This window comes from Puntigrus tetrazona, chromosome 11 (genome assembly GCF_018831695.1).
Source record: "Puntigrus tetrazona isolate hp1 chromosome 11, ASM1883169v1, whole genome shotgun sequence".
NCBI classification, from domain to species: Eukaryota; Metazoa; Chordata; class Actinopteri; order Cypriniformes; family Cyprinidae; genus Puntigrus; species Puntigrus tetrazona.
The window spans coordinates 15114378-15131955 of NC_056709.1; the positions used below are offsets into that span (position 1 = coordinate 15114378).

At 38.2% G+C, this 17578-nt stretch overlaps 2 protein-coding genes across 2 annotated transcripts; both read right to left on the reverse strand.

The window, feature by feature from the left end:
• Positions 1 to 1394: 1394 nt before the first annotated feature.
• slc1a8a (solute carrier family 1 member 8a) lies at positions 1395 to 12127 on the reverse strand. The gene is made up of 11 exons (XM_043251580.1): positions 11048 to 12127; positions 9276 to 9355; positions 8968 to 9183; positions 7944 to 7986; positions 6879 to 7086; positions 6690 to 6789; positions 5291 to 5524; positions 4548 to 4742; positions 3434 to 3568; positions 3191 to 3287; positions 1395 to 2049 (listed from the first exon to the last, which is right to left on the reverse strand). The coding sequence occupies exons 1-11, from the start codon at positions 11303 to 11305 to the stop codon at positions 1885 to 1887; spliced, it is 1731 nt and encodes a 576-aa protein (XP_043107515.1). The 5' UTR covers positions 11306 to 12127; the 3' UTR covers positions 1395 to 1884.
• Positions 12128 to 12264: 137 nt separating this feature from the next.
• Positions 12265 to 17215, reverse strand: LOC122353710 (zinc transporter ZIP3-like). Its single transcript, XM_043251591.1, has 3 exons — positions 16968 to 17215; positions 16148 to 16469; positions 12265 to 15088 (listed from the first exon to the last, which is right to left on the reverse strand). Exons 2-3 carry the CDS (start codon positions 16352 to 16354, stop codon positions 14351 to 14353), a joined length of 945 nt encoding a protein of 314 aa, XP_043107526.1. The 5' UTR covers positions 16355 to 16469; positions 16968 to 17215; the 3' UTR covers positions 12265 to 14350.
• Between the last annotated feature and the right edge of the window lie 363 nt (positions 17216 to 17578).

The window sequence follows — 17578 nt, forward strand, 5'->3', positions numbered from 1 at the left end:
TGCATTTAAACACATTTATTTTTTCGTCTCTCGTTTTATTTGAAAAAGTGGTTGAAGCATTTTTAAAGTTCACTCCCCACATCATGTTTAAAGGTCTGGGAGGTTTCAGGATAAATTGGATTCTGATAAAAGCAGGGTTGTAGGCCTGCAAGCTCAGTATAGAATTGGTTAGATAAGTGTTCAGTTACACATTTGCTTGCTGAATTAACATTAATATACATTTTAATGTAGTGTTTTACTCTGTACTGTACGATCCTAAATGCAGCTTTGTACATTTTAATGTGAACATTCAGTCTGCTTTTTTGAGACGTTGTCAAGTCATGTAAAGCCACACAGGTGAAGAATTTAATTTAATTGTTCTCACTCAGTACTAGTACCCATCCGGTTTGCAGACCAGCACTATACTTGTGCATGTTCATTTGTCGGTAGGATTGATTTCAGTAACTGTACACATTATGCTTCGGGTCTTTGCTGGTGTGACCTGGGGTCCTGTAGCAGGGTGTTCTGTCTTTCATTCAAATAAATGCCATTGTTTTGTCGTAAAAAATGTTGTTACCTTCATTATTATAAATGTAAAAGACCACTTAGTTTACTGTGTGTTCATAATAGGTGAATGTTGAATTAAGCTGCATATCTTCCTCAGTATTTTTGTCCTGTTTTCCTTGAATTTGCTTATATCTTCAGACATGAGTCCATAATTTTATTTTTTTTCAATTTCAGAACAAAACTTTGTGCATTTTGCTTTATAATGATTTAAGAATTTTGACATTTTAAATTGGGAACACATACTAAGGATGAATTTTTTTTTTTTGCAGTCATGATCAGAAGGGACGGTAAGGTTATTTTCATGTTTAAGTGAAAAAGTAATAGTTATCTGTTGAAAGGTGTATTTTCAAAATGTAATATGTTGCATAGTCTGGTCCCAAGGCTTTTACATTAACAGAACATGGTGATGTTTTGTTCCCTTTCATGTTCTTTACTTTGTCTTAAAAAGGTCTTTTAAAAACTTACCTTTTAAAAATGATAGAAGCCATGAAATACTTTCGTAAACGTATTAAAAGAAATACATATGTTTAAAAAGTTGGAATTGTGCAAATGCTGTAATAATTGGGTCAGCTGTGTTTTGGAACAATCGTCAAGCATCTGTTTTCGTCTGCTGAATTAGTTTTGGTGGTCATAACCTCCGAATGGCTAATTTGTCATTAATGTTCTTTGGGCTGATCAACCTGAGCTCTTAAACCAGAAGCAAGCAGCTCTAATTAGGCGTAAGCTCTGCTTGGTTTCTCCGAAACCAAATCCGATGTTAACCATCTGTCCTCACGTGCATGGTGTTTCTCATAACATCGCTGCAAAAACGCATTACGTCCATTTGTATTTTTTCCATTTTTTTTTTATTACAAACGTTACAAGTTCATTTCACAAATACGCAATAATGCAGATGTAAAAAAAAAAAAAGAGCAAATCAGTCACCCGTGTTATTGCACGTGATGCCAGATAATTGGCTTTTGACTGTATTTTAAAACGTCACTCGGGTTCCTTCCCCATTTTCCCCACCTTTAGGAAGTCATGTCCGTGTTTAGACCGTAACGTCAGCCTGAACCTGAGTGGCAAAATTCCTGAATGCATGCCAGCATGCAATAACTGCTGTACCTCCAGCAGCAGAGCGAAAAAAGAAACTAATTTGGCCTGTCCTTGTAAATAGAAGTATTTCCCTTGCATAAGGAAAGGAGTGCTGCCCAAATGTATTTAGCTGTATAAAACAGCCAATATTAGTCTGTTTCAAAAAGCAGAGACGGAAGAACCAGAGAAAGTGTTCGTCAGTTCTTCTTTATGGCACAGTGGTAGAAAGGAGGTACGTTGAATTTAAGGCAATCGTCTGGTGGCTCAGACCTGACATATATTGTAGTAGACTGTGGGTCGTTCAAAAACTGTGTCTCCAACCACCTCGAATATACAGTCTTTGCCGGCTAGCAGCGGTACTTCAGTTAAAGGCACATTCTCCACGTTTTGAGCCGCCTGGCTCTCCTGCGTAGTTCCATTTGCTTTCGCCTGACAAAAACAAGACCATTTAGCATTGATGAGTTTCTTGTATTTAAATATAAAATAAAGTTTCAACATGATCTTAAAGGAGCCAAAATTCTACTTACCCCTATGTCGTTTTAAACCCGTAATTGCTTTCTTTGTCTTTGGAATTGAAGATATTTTAGCTGAAAATCAGGAGGCTTGCATACAAAAAGTATTCTCGTGGCTTCTTAAGGTTATGGATGAACCACTGATAAAACACGTACTATTCTGATGATGATGATGATGTCTTTCATACTTTTCTGGACCTTGACAGTGTTCATTACTTGGAAGTCAATGGGACAGTCACAAGACCTCCTGGTTTTCACCCAAAATATCTTAAATTGTGTTCCGAGGACAAATAAAGCTTTTACTGATTTGGAACGATACGTGATTGATTTTGAACCCTTAAAAAAGCATTTATAATATACTTGTATAAAAAAGATCTGTAAATGGATCAATGACATGTAAGGTCTTAGGGGCATTTACATATAACATCACCTGTTTATGCACCGTTTATCTGCTTTAATTTGGTAAATTTAACATCCATTCTCAGCATGCTGCTGAAAATATCACATACATGACATCACCTCCATATAGCATACGTGAGTCGCCTCAGATCAATACAGGAGGAGCTGAGGAAGGTGGAGGCTTTCTGTAGCCAGGCTGCAGCTGAAGCAGCAAGCACTAGTCATATTTGAATGTTGAGCAGCGAGCTTATTGGCTACTGATACAGGAGAGAACCAATCAGATGAGCCACATGATGATGACGTCATATTCCCAGTTTTCCAACAAAGAATTTAGTTAATGAAAAGTTGCTTTTATTATGATATCAGGACATACATGTTCTTTCCTGCGTGTCCCCTGAAAAGATCTAAATAATTGAGAAATGAAAAGCATACATCATTACAAGCATGCTCAGCAAGTCATTACGTTTACATTTACACCCTGGGAATCCAAACCAAGATCCTGGCATTGGGAGAACCGTGCTCTACTGTTTAAACTACGGAGCGGTTATATGTATAGTATTTGTTTTTGATTTTTCAAAATAAAATCATAGATACAGAAGAGAAAAAAATGAGATGTCATTGACCCAAATACTATAAACAGAAAACAGATGTTAGCTTACCACTCTGTCAGGTGGGAAGTCTTTTCGACACAAGTGACCAATGATTCCAGCTGCCAGAGCATCTCCTAGCACGTTGATCATGGTTCGAAAGCGATCTCTTTAAACCAGAAGGAGTATAGTTTATTCTTCATTCTGTTTCACCGTTTTGGTATTTATTCTTTTACTATTTATTCGTTTACATGATCCAATGATAACAGCTGTTCGCAACTATTGCAGATACAAATGACAGTTATCTCAACTTACAAGATCCAATCAATGGCCACAATCAGCGTGATGTCATCCGCTGGCAATCCGACGGATGTGAGCACTATCACCATGGTTACAAGGCCTGCCTGAGGGATCCCAGCGGCACCTATGCTGGCAGCGGTCGCTGTTATGCTGGAGAGATCATTATGATTTTAACTTCTCATGCTAGGTGAGCTCATCTAGTTTCTACTATGTATTCATTTTAAAGGGTTACTCCACCTCAAAATAAAAATGCATCCCCATGTCGTTCCAAACCCATAAAAGCTTCGTTTATCTTCACAAACACAAAATATATTTTTGGCCGGTGACTGTCCCACTGACTAAATAATGAACAATGTTAGGGTAGTCCAGATACCTCATTTGCCATCAGTGGTTCAGTCAGTATTTTATGAATTATTAAAACTGTATGCTGTTCTGTGTCAGTCACCGCACACGGATACATGTATTTACGCTTTGAATTGAACGGAAAAAGCATTTCCTTGTGGCACGGCTGACACAGAAGAGCGTTCGTAGTTTGTGTCTAGCGCGTACTCTCCAAAATGAGACTACAGTGATGTGGAGAGGCATACCGATGCATGACAAAATATTACTTTTTAGTGGAGTAAACCTTTAAAAATACACGCAAATGCAGCATTTTCGGAAATTACATAATATTTACTAATTGTTAATTATTACATACGAAAAAAATCCATATTAGAGAATTATTTAGATGGCAACTTCTTGAACCTGTAACTGTTATAGTGCTTTTAACAAATGGAAATAGTAATCGGATGAAGTGCAGTACAGTTTGAATGGAAGGATGTAATGTTGCACAGGCGCTCAGACAGAGCGTTTATATGTTTCCATAAAGCTACATATGCTTAAATGCATGCTTAAAAGGATCTATTTTACAACGTTTACAAGGTTAGTGAAATGAAATGTTTATTAGATATTCAAACACTTGTTTAAATTAAATGCACGTTTTCTGAATTCGGCCTATTATCGAAAATGCTACAATACTTTTTGTAAACCCTTTACTAACTTTGTTTAAAGGTTCTGTGTAATAACTGATTAGTAAGAACCGCTGAACAGGAACAGGAGCTGTGTTACGTCTTTAACTGTCCGCAAGTACCTGATGGTTACCAGCTGTCCGAAATCCAGTTCGTAGTCATTGACCTGGGCGATGAAAATAGCAGCGACCGCTTCATACAGCGCCGTTCCGTCCATGTTAATGGTGGCCCCCACAGGCAGCACGAACCGGGCAATCTGCCTGTCCACTCGGCAGTTCTCCAGCAAACATTTCATTGTGATGGGCAGCGTTGCTGAACTGTGAAAAAAAAGAGAGAATATCTTAAGTTTACAAGGTCATGAGGCATGTATCAACTTACGGTAATTTAACGTAGTTAAAACAAGCCACTTACACTTTATTTTTATTTTTGGGAGTTAATTTAGGGCACTATGATTTCCTTTTTGATGGATAAATTGAAAGTAGGCCAGCGCACAAATCAAAATCTGAGGCCTCATTTATAAAGAGTTGCACAGAAACCATCTTAAATTCTCGAATATGCATACATATGATTCATAGTATTAACGTACAAACAGAAAACAAGTAATGGAACAGTTTGGTAAAAATTTGAATTTGAGAGGAAATTGTTTTTTGTTTATTTTTTTACTTTTAATAAATTGTTGTTAAATTGTGTACATTTCATAATTTCTATTAAGCAGACACACTGTTAATATAACCATCAAAACGGCGCATAGACAAATTAAACTAAAAAAATGAATACAGTTATAAAAAAATTTATTTGAGGGGGGAAAACTTGAAAATTCAAGAAAAAAATAAAACCGATTTTGTAAGCTCCTAGTTCTTCATACCTGGATGATGTGGCGAGAGCAATGACCATGGCTTGCAGAAGCCCTCTGATGTACGTGAAAGGATTTTTCTGCGTCAGAATGAAATAGAAGAAAGGAAGCAATATGAGGCCGTGCACGAACAGGCCTGCCATAACCGTCAGCCCGTACCAGCCCAGCTTCTTCCCAAGTGTGGAGGGATCGCTCATGTCCAGGATTTTGCCAGCCACAAGGAAGATGATCCCAAAAGGAAAATACCTGTTGAAAAATACAGAGGAGCTGGTAGGAATTAATCAAACGATTCTCCAAATGTGATGACTTTATTGTTAACAGTCAACATGATAAATTGCTCTCCTGTCATTAATTTTCCACATTGTCGTGATTTATTAACCCCCATGTTATACATTTAACTATTAGACTATTAAAAATTTGAAGTGATGATTTTCGAGTAGAGAAAATTCAATGCACAAAATGCAAGAGGGTACTTTTTGTCCATTGAGAATATAAAAAAAGCATATTTATTAAATTAATGATTTACAATTATTATCATAATATACTGTTTTTATTACAAAAACTGTATTTGAATAACATGCAGCGATGAATCGTTCACATTAAGAAAGTATATGTATTAAGGGACTAAACAGGGTTCGTTTTGATTTCAGTCACTGATTTGGAGTTGATATGAAAATTACGTGCTCTCTATATTAAGGCCTAAATATAAATTTGTCCTATCATAGAAAATTGCCATCTGTTTAGATTAGACAATGTTAACCTATCTAATACATCCGTCAGTCATACGTGAAATAGTTTAGCACTAATAAATGCAGTTTAAATAAACAAAAACAGGTATAAATATTTATAAGCAATGCATTTTCATACAACTGAATATCATTTTCACAGCTAGCCATATTTTAAGGTATGCAAATGGACCCTTTACGTACAAACATATCCCTTTTGAAAAGGTATTATTATTACCCCAGTGACAGCTTTTGAACCTTTATTTCTGAGACTTAAGCCATGATTTTTTTGAATGCAGAAATACTTGTATCATTGCTTAGTTAATGTTAAAACTGGCCAATCCAAATACATGAAATTTTGCATGCAGTTCAAATGGGATGAATCTATAATTTAGGCCTAAATATTTAGCGATGTGTGTGACAGTGCTTTTAGCTCCTCAGCTTTTAAGCGCAGGTGATCCATAATCCCTGCATGTGCAGAACGACAGTATGGCTTTAACACCCCTTCAAGCCGATGGCTGTTACGCACGTGCCAGCTGCATGCTCAAAAACTTTCACTCAGATCCTCAGCAAATGCTATCTGAGCCCCCCAGCTATTCTGTAAATACTACTTCCTGATCTTAATATCAACATCTGTGTGGAACTGCCAGATGTTTGAGTATGAATGAGTGCTTTCTCTCTCTTACCATACGGCCGCATTAATGATCTTCATCACGCACTCATTGATGCACTGGCAAACGTTCACCAGAGGAGCTCCCCGTTCACCCATTTTTCCAAGTAAGAGACCTAAATGAAAAGCCCTTTGTTATAGTTCCATATTTGATTGTGATTTTACTTAGTGAATATGTTTCATAAGATGAAGGCAGATGTTTTACCCATCGTGGCTGAGAAAATAACAATGCCGAGGACGTTCATCTGTTGACTGCTGCCTGGATGGGTCTTGTACTCGATGTCTGGAGGTGGTGTTAGCTCCAGTTGCACCGTCCGACCCTTTGGATTGTCTTCATCGGGCATCAAGTAGACAAAATTTGGGCGTCCTGTGTTCACTGGTGTTTTTATGATTGGAATAATTTCTGTCTTATACTGAAACAACAAGATATAGGTTTAGGTTTTTGCTGGTACAAATGACAACACTGGCTTTTGTGCATCCCTAGTGTTCACCCCATAATGATAAAAATCCACACAGTGTGTTTTTTTTTTTATCTACTAAAATCATTACCCATTTCTTAAATCAAGCCGTTCTCAGCTTCCTGTTTGTGCGACGTCACAAAAGTTTACAGTCTCTCGGAGAGCCGCTCAAAAGAGAGGGGCGGGTTCGAGCTCATTAGTATTTAAAGTGACGTGCAACAAAATGGCCTGCTCTGAAAAAAGCAGTTTTGGGCAATATTACTAATTAATTTCACATACATTTATTAAAGCCATCCAATCGCATTAACTTATTCTAACCATAATCATATTTAATAGCATAATTTGTAGTGAAGCTACATTATATATGACGCTATACCGTAAATTCCATCAATCAGAGCGTCACAGTGAGAACTAGAACTACCGCCAAAAGTGTTCTTTAGCCCCACCCACTTCCATAAAGCACTGCAAATGATGTAATTGAGTCCACTATGAGAATAGTTCAATATTTGTATGTAGATTGTGTGTAGATACATAGATGGATAGATAGCACTATTTCAGAAGAACCGCTTCCCGGTAGCTATGTTGAGCATACGACACCATAACTACTTGAATGAGGCAATACAGAAATATCAAAAACTGCTTTCCAAACATAGTTACTTCAAATCTGCAACAGAACCAAACATCCTATATATGGCTGCCAAGTGAACCGACTCGCCTTGAAAAGGATTTTGCTATTATTCATGCTCGTAGTACAAACGCTTTAGTTTTAAGCTCACTTAACAGCTGCTATGTTAAGGTGTCTGTTCACTCACCTGCTGAAATGTGGCTTCAATGAGATTGGAGGGGATCATATTCCTGAGGATGGAAATGAAGAATAAGTGTAAGTACATAGAATAAGAATAAGTATATGATGCCTATTCATTAATTGTGTCTTTATGAGTATGTTTTACACCACGTTTATACTTCATATGACATGACATAAACACTGCAGACTTGAGGTTAGCTATTATCAAGTACAGCTGCGCAAAACTCGCTGTGTTTATGGGCAGAGGGGAGTGGGAGGGTCCTGCACTTCTTACTTGGCGCTTTGTGCAGATTACTAAAAATACCCTAATCACTGCTTTAATAGGATTGCACTATATGGGATGGCCTAAAATCCTCAGACATGGGCAACTCCTCCTATGACTGGCATTTGCAGTGTCCATGGGACTTTTTATGTCTATCAAAATTAGGAGAATTTACCTCAAAAGCATATTGTTTTTAGTCATAAAAAAATTTATTTAAAGGGGAAGTTCACCTAAAAATTTCAATACTAGAATCATGTGCTCAAGCTCACACCATTCAGCTCTTTTTCATCTGTGTGAAAATACCTTATAACTGGTCTATCTGATTTTTGTCTTATATGCCACAAACTCATAAGTAATGAAGTAGCTTGTGTGAAGAACATACTGTTGAAGTTCATTAAGGCTGATTTTGTGAACTGTACTGATTAACTGAAAAGATCTAACTCAGACAATTTGCTTTCACATATCATGAACATGCTAAGTAAAGCTACGGTGAATTTGATTGGGTTCCTCGCACAAAGCCATCAAATGGCTTCTGAAGACATACGTGCTATGAACAAATCATTTTGTGTAAGTCAAAAAAGTGCTTTGAAATTGCATGGAAAAAATATTCTCTTCCTGTGCCACAAAAAAGCCATACAGGTAAGAATTTAAAATAGGACTGTCATGTTTGGGTGACTTTCTTGTCCAAGTGGTGCATGTTCCTGGATCAGCAGCCCTGAAACCACTGAACCATTAATGACCTGCTACACTTTCTTTTGGACAGTCATACCTGACCAGATCCAGCAGGGCATCTGCGGACGTTATGACTTGTCCACCTCCCAGTCTGCCGTGCTCCACGTGTGTCCCAAAGCCAGGTTTGATAATGAGAACTAATACAATGCCAACCACTACTGCGATGAAAGTGGTCCAAAGGTAGTAAGTGACTGTCAGCACCCCCATCTTGCAGCAGGCCTTCGACTCCATAGACGACAGTCCAGACATTAAACTACGGGCAGACAGTAAGAGTTGAGATCTTCACACTCTGATTATTTGGTTTTTCTGTATAAAATATAAAAATAGAATGAGTCGAATCTCCACCTGGAGGTGATCAGGGGAAGAATCAACATTTTAAGTATCCTCATGAGCAGCTCACCGGGGAAGGAGAAATAGATTTTTGCCTGGTTACAAAAAAAACAAAAAAGGGCTTTTCAGATGATGAGCAGTTTTACTAGTGTAGTAAAAACATCATCAATAGCAACAAAAGAGGCTAAAGGGGCTAAAGTTTAGAAAATGGTAAAAAAAAAAAATGTCATCTAGTCATATTTTTTAGATTTTTAATGTTGCTGAAAGAACTCTTTATGTTACATTTATTTAATCAAAGCTAAAACAGTGAAAAAACAGTAATAATTAAATAATAAATGAATAATAATATATTTTAAACGTAATTTATTGTGGTGGCAAAGCTGAATTTCTATCAGCCATTTCTTCAGTGATCCGTGATGATTTGTTAATAGGGTTCTTATGATACATTTTTGAAGACAGCTTTTGTGAGAATATAGTGTATTTTTTGTATTTTCTAAAGAATTATGTGACACCGAGATGTGTATAATGTATGTGTATATTACTAATGTATGTATCTGTGTATAAACTCATGTATATAAACACATACATACACCTAATAATTTCTCTACAAATACAGCACTGATTATTCAGAATTCTGATGCCAGTACGGTATTTGTTTTTTTTAAGGAACAAAAAAAACTTTTTGGTACAAAAAGCATTGGGTACATTAGTATAGAATAAGAGGTTTAAATTAACAAACTAACTTCAGAGCTCAAACTGTTATTCAGCAATTAGCCTAAATTTCGCATTAGTGCTGTGTATATTTATTATGTATATATAAATACAAACACATATATGTATTTTAGGGAAAAAATGTATATGTCATAATATGAATATTATAAATCTAAATATATACTGTATATGTGTGAATTAATATATACATAATAAATATATGCAGTGCATATATATATATATATATATATATATATATATATATATATATATATATATATATATATATTATAGAAACAAAACTGAAGTGTATGTTAAAAGTGCAAGCGGCTTATATTAAAGTATATATGTATTGACGCTTGCGACTAATGTAAAGGCCCGTTCACACCAAGCACGATAATTATAAAAATAACGATAAATATACAGTTCAAAAAATCGTTATCAGTATGGAAATCACAACTACAACGATAAAAGCACAAAGAAACGACATCGTTGGAATCTCGCTGAGGAGCGATACAAACATTGACAGCCAATCAGAATCCACCCCGTTCTCACGCGCTCGATAATTTAAAGCGGCAGACGCACGCGCGCGCGCTTGGGAGATTTCGTCAAGCACGCTGGTGCGGGCGCCGACATCGTTATCTTTATTGTTATCGCGCTTGGTTTGAACGGGCCTTAACTGGGAAGGAGCCCGTCTGAGCTGCTTTCCCCAACTGTTGCCATTTGCTGTTCATCAGGGTCACTCATGTCAACCTGAATTTGTCTCGGCTCAACTGCTGTCTGTGTGGGATTAGATCTCTGAGCACGGGCGCCCTTATGCCTTTCCTAACATTCAAAAGCGACAAATAACGCTTTATTCCATCACACAACAACAACAACATCGTTCTCAGGTTTTATCCTTGCAATAGTGAAAATATAATGAAACTGAATTAATGAAAATGTATGTCCCCTTTTGATTAAAAAAACTACAACGATTACTAACAGCTTTCCAACTTGTTAGTTCACTTTCTTCCTTCTGTGCATTTTCACTGACACGTCCCCGGTCGTTTATTTTTTAAAAGGTCCCAATGCCTTACCTGTGTGGAGAGACCCAGACCCCTCAGCATGAAGCCCAGGACGCATCCCGTGATCACGGCGAGAACCGACAGCGTCAGCAGCCCGTTTTGCCTGATGTAGTCCTTCACGTAATCTCTGACACCGACCGAGAACGTGCTCGACATGCAGTCCTTCATCCTCTCCAGCGGGGTTTTCGCGGGTCCCGCCGGAGAGAAGCAGACGGCGGGCTCGGGCGGCGGCGCCTCCTCGGCGTCCGCGGGGATCAGTAGCTCCTCCATGGGCGAGAAGCTGCGAGTAACGCAGGAGGGCAAAGCGTAACCTCTTCTAAAGCGGGATTAAGCCATCGTGCATCCATCCAGCATCTCAAGACCACGGTCGGGAGGAATTAAGAGGCTAAGGAGATTAGGATGCAGTAATAAAATCTAACACTTCCCTGTTGACAGTGGCTCTGTGCCATACTTCTGGGTTTTTGGCGTGAAGCGATGTCAAATGACCCCCCGCTTTTTGTGCATTTACTACCGTGGCAAAGGGCAAGACAACAGCGAATAGTGCTGTTTGCGAAACTAATCCATAACGAGGACAGGTAAACGATCTCGGTCACCTAAAGCCGCGAGGAAAGCCAGCACGTGCCTTCACGTGATCTCGTTACGACTGATCGTCTCTTATGTGCGGGCTCAAATTTAAAAAAAAAATCCTGGAATAAAAGTTAGCCTACATCACTAGATATAAACAGAATCCTAAAATGATGAACAAAAAGGCAGAATTGCCAGATATAAACATAATTCAGAATTCTGATATTTCATGATCCTCTTTTCCTCAGAATTTTGAGTTTATATCTTGCCATTCTTTTTTTTCCTCACAATTAAGAGTTACATCTTGCAATTCTGGTCCCGTGATTTTGTAATCCGGTATAATATCACTTAAATGTCTTTGCCATTGGTTAAATCTTGCATTGAACTGTTGTAAACAAGGTCAGGTTTTCTGGACAAGTGTGTTAGCTAATGAAACCTTGGATATACCGGTAATCCAATCCGGCCATAATCCCGTCACGACAAAAGGCCGTTTCACGTGACAATGGTGTGTAATCAGTCAGTGTTAATGGGTCTGATGGGTCGGGACCTGTGTGTGTCAGATTGTGGCACACTCCAGGTTAAAGGAACAGACCGATTACATGGTGATCTGGAACACTTCCAACTAGGCTATAAGTATTCAGACGGTAAATAAGAGAATCCAAAAATCACAGGAAAATCACTTTATTAAATAGAAAAATTAAAGATGATCGATTATTACATTTTAAAAAGGAATTTCGCAACACTGAGATGCTAAATCTTATTGACACAAGGAAAAGAGTACAGGCAGGAATTGGCTACAGATTGAGATTAAAAATCTTAGATTAAGCCTCCACATCAGAATCCAACCTCGGATGCAAGATCCTGTCTGAAAATATCTGGTACCCAAAACCTGTTAGCAGTAGGTTTTGTCCCAAAATCAATGTTTCACTACCCAAAGCTGTATTAACAGTCTTCTCTCGGCAGGCACAGAAAGCCAGTGGGAGCAGAAAAAAAGGAGATGAAGTGACGGTAAATGCGTTTCATTCTTTTCAATGCTCTGTCCAAACATTATTACCACAAGCAATATCAATGGAAGATTACTGCTCCACAAAAATGCCCATTAATAAAACAAAACCTCTGTCTTATCTTTAACATGTCTGCGAGGAAAACAACACAACAGATTAAAAAAACTCAAATCATATAAAATGACTGATCAATGAATTAAGCGTATTTGATTTATAAATAATAAAGCAGAATAATAAACTCACCAAACGATTAAAAACGCAAAGAAAAAAAAAACGAACGTGTGGCAACACGCACGGGTTGCCACAAAGAGCCCACAAACACCTAAACAATGAAAAGACTAAGAATCTCCCTGATAGGCTTAAAAGTATATCACCGTGAAAGTTCATAAAGCTGTAAAAAACACAGGAGTACAAAACAAAGGTTGTTCAAACACGAGGAATACAAGGTTGTTACGTCTTAACTTCCTGAGGCTCACTCTGGGCAATAGCAATGCATGTCGTTTTCATAATGCGGGATTCAGCATTTCTCTTCATTTATATATTTATGAATACAAAATATTCATCACACTCAAACTGAGCCTAGCAGCCAAAATCAAATATAGCTTTAAAGTAACAATGAGCAATCTGAATTATGCATAAAACTATACCAGCAGATGAAACGGTCAACCAGCAAACCCAGCTTGCTCAAATACATTCACCCCGTTCTGCTTCAAAACACCATCTGTCTGTCAGCTCGCAGCCAAAACTGAGTCTCTGTCTAGATCGGGAGTATTTCCCCCCCAGTGACACTTGTGTCAAGTAACCGAAACATGTGACGGTCAGACTGAACTCAACTGCATTACGATGAATGTGAATCTAAATCAGGAACCTCACCGCAGTTCACATCCTACGTGTGCATTCAGCTAATAGTATCTACAAGCAAATCCTTCAAAACAGCCTTTGTAGTACTGGTACATATTGACTGTGATATTTACATAAAGGATAAATAAAAAATAAATAAAAAAACTAGCCTGAAATGTATCAGATGATTTGAGCAAGACGTAAAAGGGTATAATTCAAAAGAATGAGGCCCAGGGTGTTCATTCACGTGAGATGCTAATTAAAGGAATCGTTTACCCCAAAATTAAAATTATTCTGTGATTTACCCGCCATCCTGGGTGTATATGGCTTTCTTCTTTAAGATTAATACAATTGGATTTCTACTGAAATATGACCTGGCTCAAGCTTTATAATGGCAGTGAATAGTGGCCAAGATTTAGAAGTACTCCGTCATAAACAGTACTCCACATATACACCTTAGGATGGCTTGAGGGAAATTCAAGGGGTCACTTTCATTTTTGGCTGAACCCTTCCTATTAACACTATTTTTAATATTATGATTACCTCATTATTTTTTCATTTCTAGTTAGCCATTTAAATATGCATTATAATTCCTTTGTACTAACTGTACATGTAATATTTGGCCTTAGTACAGTAACAAAACTAAAGTTAGCTTTTGGAAACAATTTTTCTGGACAATATGACACTTAACATATTAATCACACACACACACACACACACATACACACACACACACACATATATATATATATATAAATAAAAATAAAGGTCAAACAGTTTGAAAACACTTGCTCTCTAAAATACCAAACGTTATTCAGTAGATTTAAAGAAACTGTTGATTATAATGTTTTAGAGATGGTGCTCTAAAAGAGCGGAACAGTTTTTTATGTTACATTTTGAACCCCTTTTACCATTTGATGAAGACAAGTCCTGCTAATACACTGTAGCCCAGAGCAAGAAACAGCACCTTCAGTAGCCTGTCGTGTTTATCCTCCAGCTCTCGTGAAAGGATCTCAAAGAACGTGATGAAGAGGGACGTGCCGGCTGCCAGGCCCTGGAGCACTACTGATAAAATACTTTCCGCCAGGTGCTGGACTGTCTGAATACCCATTCCTATCCCGATGCCCAGAGGAATCATTAGGCTCACTGTTACGGCCAGTTTACTGGCGTCCCGTAAAGAGACGCCCGCCTTGGCTATATTAACCCCCAGAGCCACGGCTGCCAGCGTCTCGTGGATGGCCACTCCAATGAAGAGGGTTCCCAGTTCAGCCCCCTCTTCCTGAAGGCCCAAAGCGAGACCCTCGAACACAGAGTGAGCGGAGAGCGCTAGCACCAGGCTAGCTAACCTCAACGGCCCGGCGTGCGTCAGCTCCGAAGGGTGGAAGTGTCCGTGGTGATGGGAATGGTACTGGTGGTCTCTGGAACCTCGGGCGGGAGCGATGAATGGAGCATCGTTCTCTGAGTCGCTCCCCGCTGCCGAGCCGCCAGCGTTAAAAGTCTCCAGGTCGATAAATGAGGGCTTCTCTTTGCGGAAAGTGAGCACGGCCTGTTCCACAAATACTGTGAGGAAAAACCCAATCATCATCATCGTCTCTGCCAGAGGATAATGATTGGGAGTTTTTAACGTTTCCAGGACATCGTCAACCTGAAAGCAAAAAGGTAGGAAGTCAAGGGTCTGTAAATGTAAACTGTAATTAATGATTTTTCTTAAAGGGGTCATATCATGTTACTAAAAAGAACATTATTTTGTGTATTTGATGTTATGCGATTTGTAACAATTTGTTTACCGTTTCTCCTCTAAGCTACACCTTCTAAAAAATCAAGGTGTGCTCGGATTGGCCAGCAATTCCGTGCGTAGTGATTGGCTGAATACCAATCATCTGATTTCAAAGTTATGCCCCTTGCCGTAACGTGATGTTCCGGCAAAACAATAAAACCCACTGCAAACCAGGCATTTGTTGCATCTAGTGGGGACATAGTTATTGATTATCATGACTTAGCACTGTCTTTTTACGTGTTGCGTTGCATCGCGCCTCATAAACATAACACGTCTGAATTTGTGATCAGAGAAACTAAACATTTGGGTGGGGTTTGAAAATAAATCCACTCTGTAATGTAGAAAAGTGTTTAAACGAGTCGTTTTAGGGGGGTGTGGACAAGTCATAACTTTCATAAAGAATATCTCTTTGGTTTTGCGACTTTAGAGATCTTATCTATGCACAGCATGCGACACTCCAAAGAGAAAGGAAAATCATATGACCCCTTTAAAGCCCAGTGAATTTCCTGATGGTTAGTTAAAAATATATTTTTAGACAAGTGTATATATATGTATATATATATTATATATAGTTTATATATTTAACACATCAGGCTTTTGTGGCTTGTAAAGTGATATAGTGAAAATATGAATCTCATACTCTTGTTTAAATAAAAAAAAAGTTATTCAGATACTAAAAAACTGAGAAAATATTATTTCATATTACAAATTATTAAATTCAACTGTATACAGCTATACCAAATGCCTCAGAAGCCATATAAAGTATGTTTTAAGCTCCCCCAATTGCACATGCATGAAAAAATGCAGCCAGAATGAAACAAATGAAACAAAGAAAGAAACCAATGTGGCTTCGGAACAACTCTGCAGTGATTAAAAAACGTTATTTTTGAGTGAACCTAAAGACCAAAACCATGCTTGATGACATACCTTTGCTCTAACCGCTGGTAAAAGGGCATTGAAGCAGGTCGCCAGGAATACACCTCCTCCAAAACAGTTGCTTAAAGCAACCACTCTTCTGTACCTCGTGATTTTATCATACTCCATGTGCATCATCCGCACAGGAATAAGAATGCCCCCTAACATCAGGGCAAACACCCCCAACAGGCACAGGATTTTGGCTACAGCTATCTCCATACTTAGGAGATGGCCCGTGATCCCACTTTAGCAAAGCATGTGTATCTGGAAAAGAAACACTGAAGCCAAACACACTTTTTCTTCAGGCCGACTGGTCAGGTCATGGACAGCATCCCTGAAAAATGTTTTAGAAACATGAGTTTCATAATTAACGCGATTAACATATGAAAAACGTCAGTATTTAAGCAACTTTAAAACAGCTTCAGTGTGGCAACCGTTGTCAGGCGTGTGGGGTAAATTAATTCACATCTGACAATCTTTTCCGAGGCGTTATCATATCTGAAAGGTGAGTGACGAGGTCGGTGTACAGATTAGCATGCTAACTCTAGTGAGCTGCTAGCTGTCAAAGTTGAAATACCCCTTTTTATCGCATACGTCTTTATAAAACGTTAACAATTTCTATTAAAACGTGCAAGCCTATTGTTTCACGAATTTCTAGTCAAACTGGAGTCGCTAGCTGCAATTCTTAGTTCAAATGCTAAGCTAACAAACGCTGCACGTCCATAAAAGACTATGTTACCGTTTTTAATACGCTTTTTGTGACGCTTCATCAAACAGTGAAGTATAAGGAGATAACAATTCATATAATTATGCATGAAATAAAGCGTTTTACCCGTGTTTGTGCCAGTACTTCCTGCTGCTGAAAGCTGCAACGCCTGTTTAGCGGCTGCCTCTCAAAACCTAGCAAGCTGTCCAGCAAGTTTACGTTGCTAGGCAACATAGGTACGTTCGGAACCTCATAAAGTCGGATATGAAAATAAAAATCGGATGAAGAAAAACAGAGCAAGCTTCAATGTGTTAAACCTTCCTACTTTTAGAAGCAATGCATTGAAATATTGCGTTACTCTCCCAGAAGGAAACGACTTACTTTACTTTTATGGAAAATAACGCGTTTCGTTACTTCTGAAATCCGAGCAGGGCGTGCTTTTTTGCTTTTAATATGAAGTTATTTTACAAATGTAAAAAAAAAAAAACCTTTTCACCCCAAAAGTAGAGAAAGCAATTTAAAGAAATGGTTCGCCCAAATATTTAAATTACGGCATATTTTCCTCCTAAGTATATAACTTTCTTCTTTCAGTCTTTTATTTTTGTTATCCTGGCTCTTCAAAGCTTGGTAGTGCTCGTGGATAGCGGCCATTATTTTGAAGCTCCATAAATCGGGTATATCCGTCGTGAAGCTAACCTATCATTTTTGGGTGAACTATTCCTTTTAAAAAAAATTGC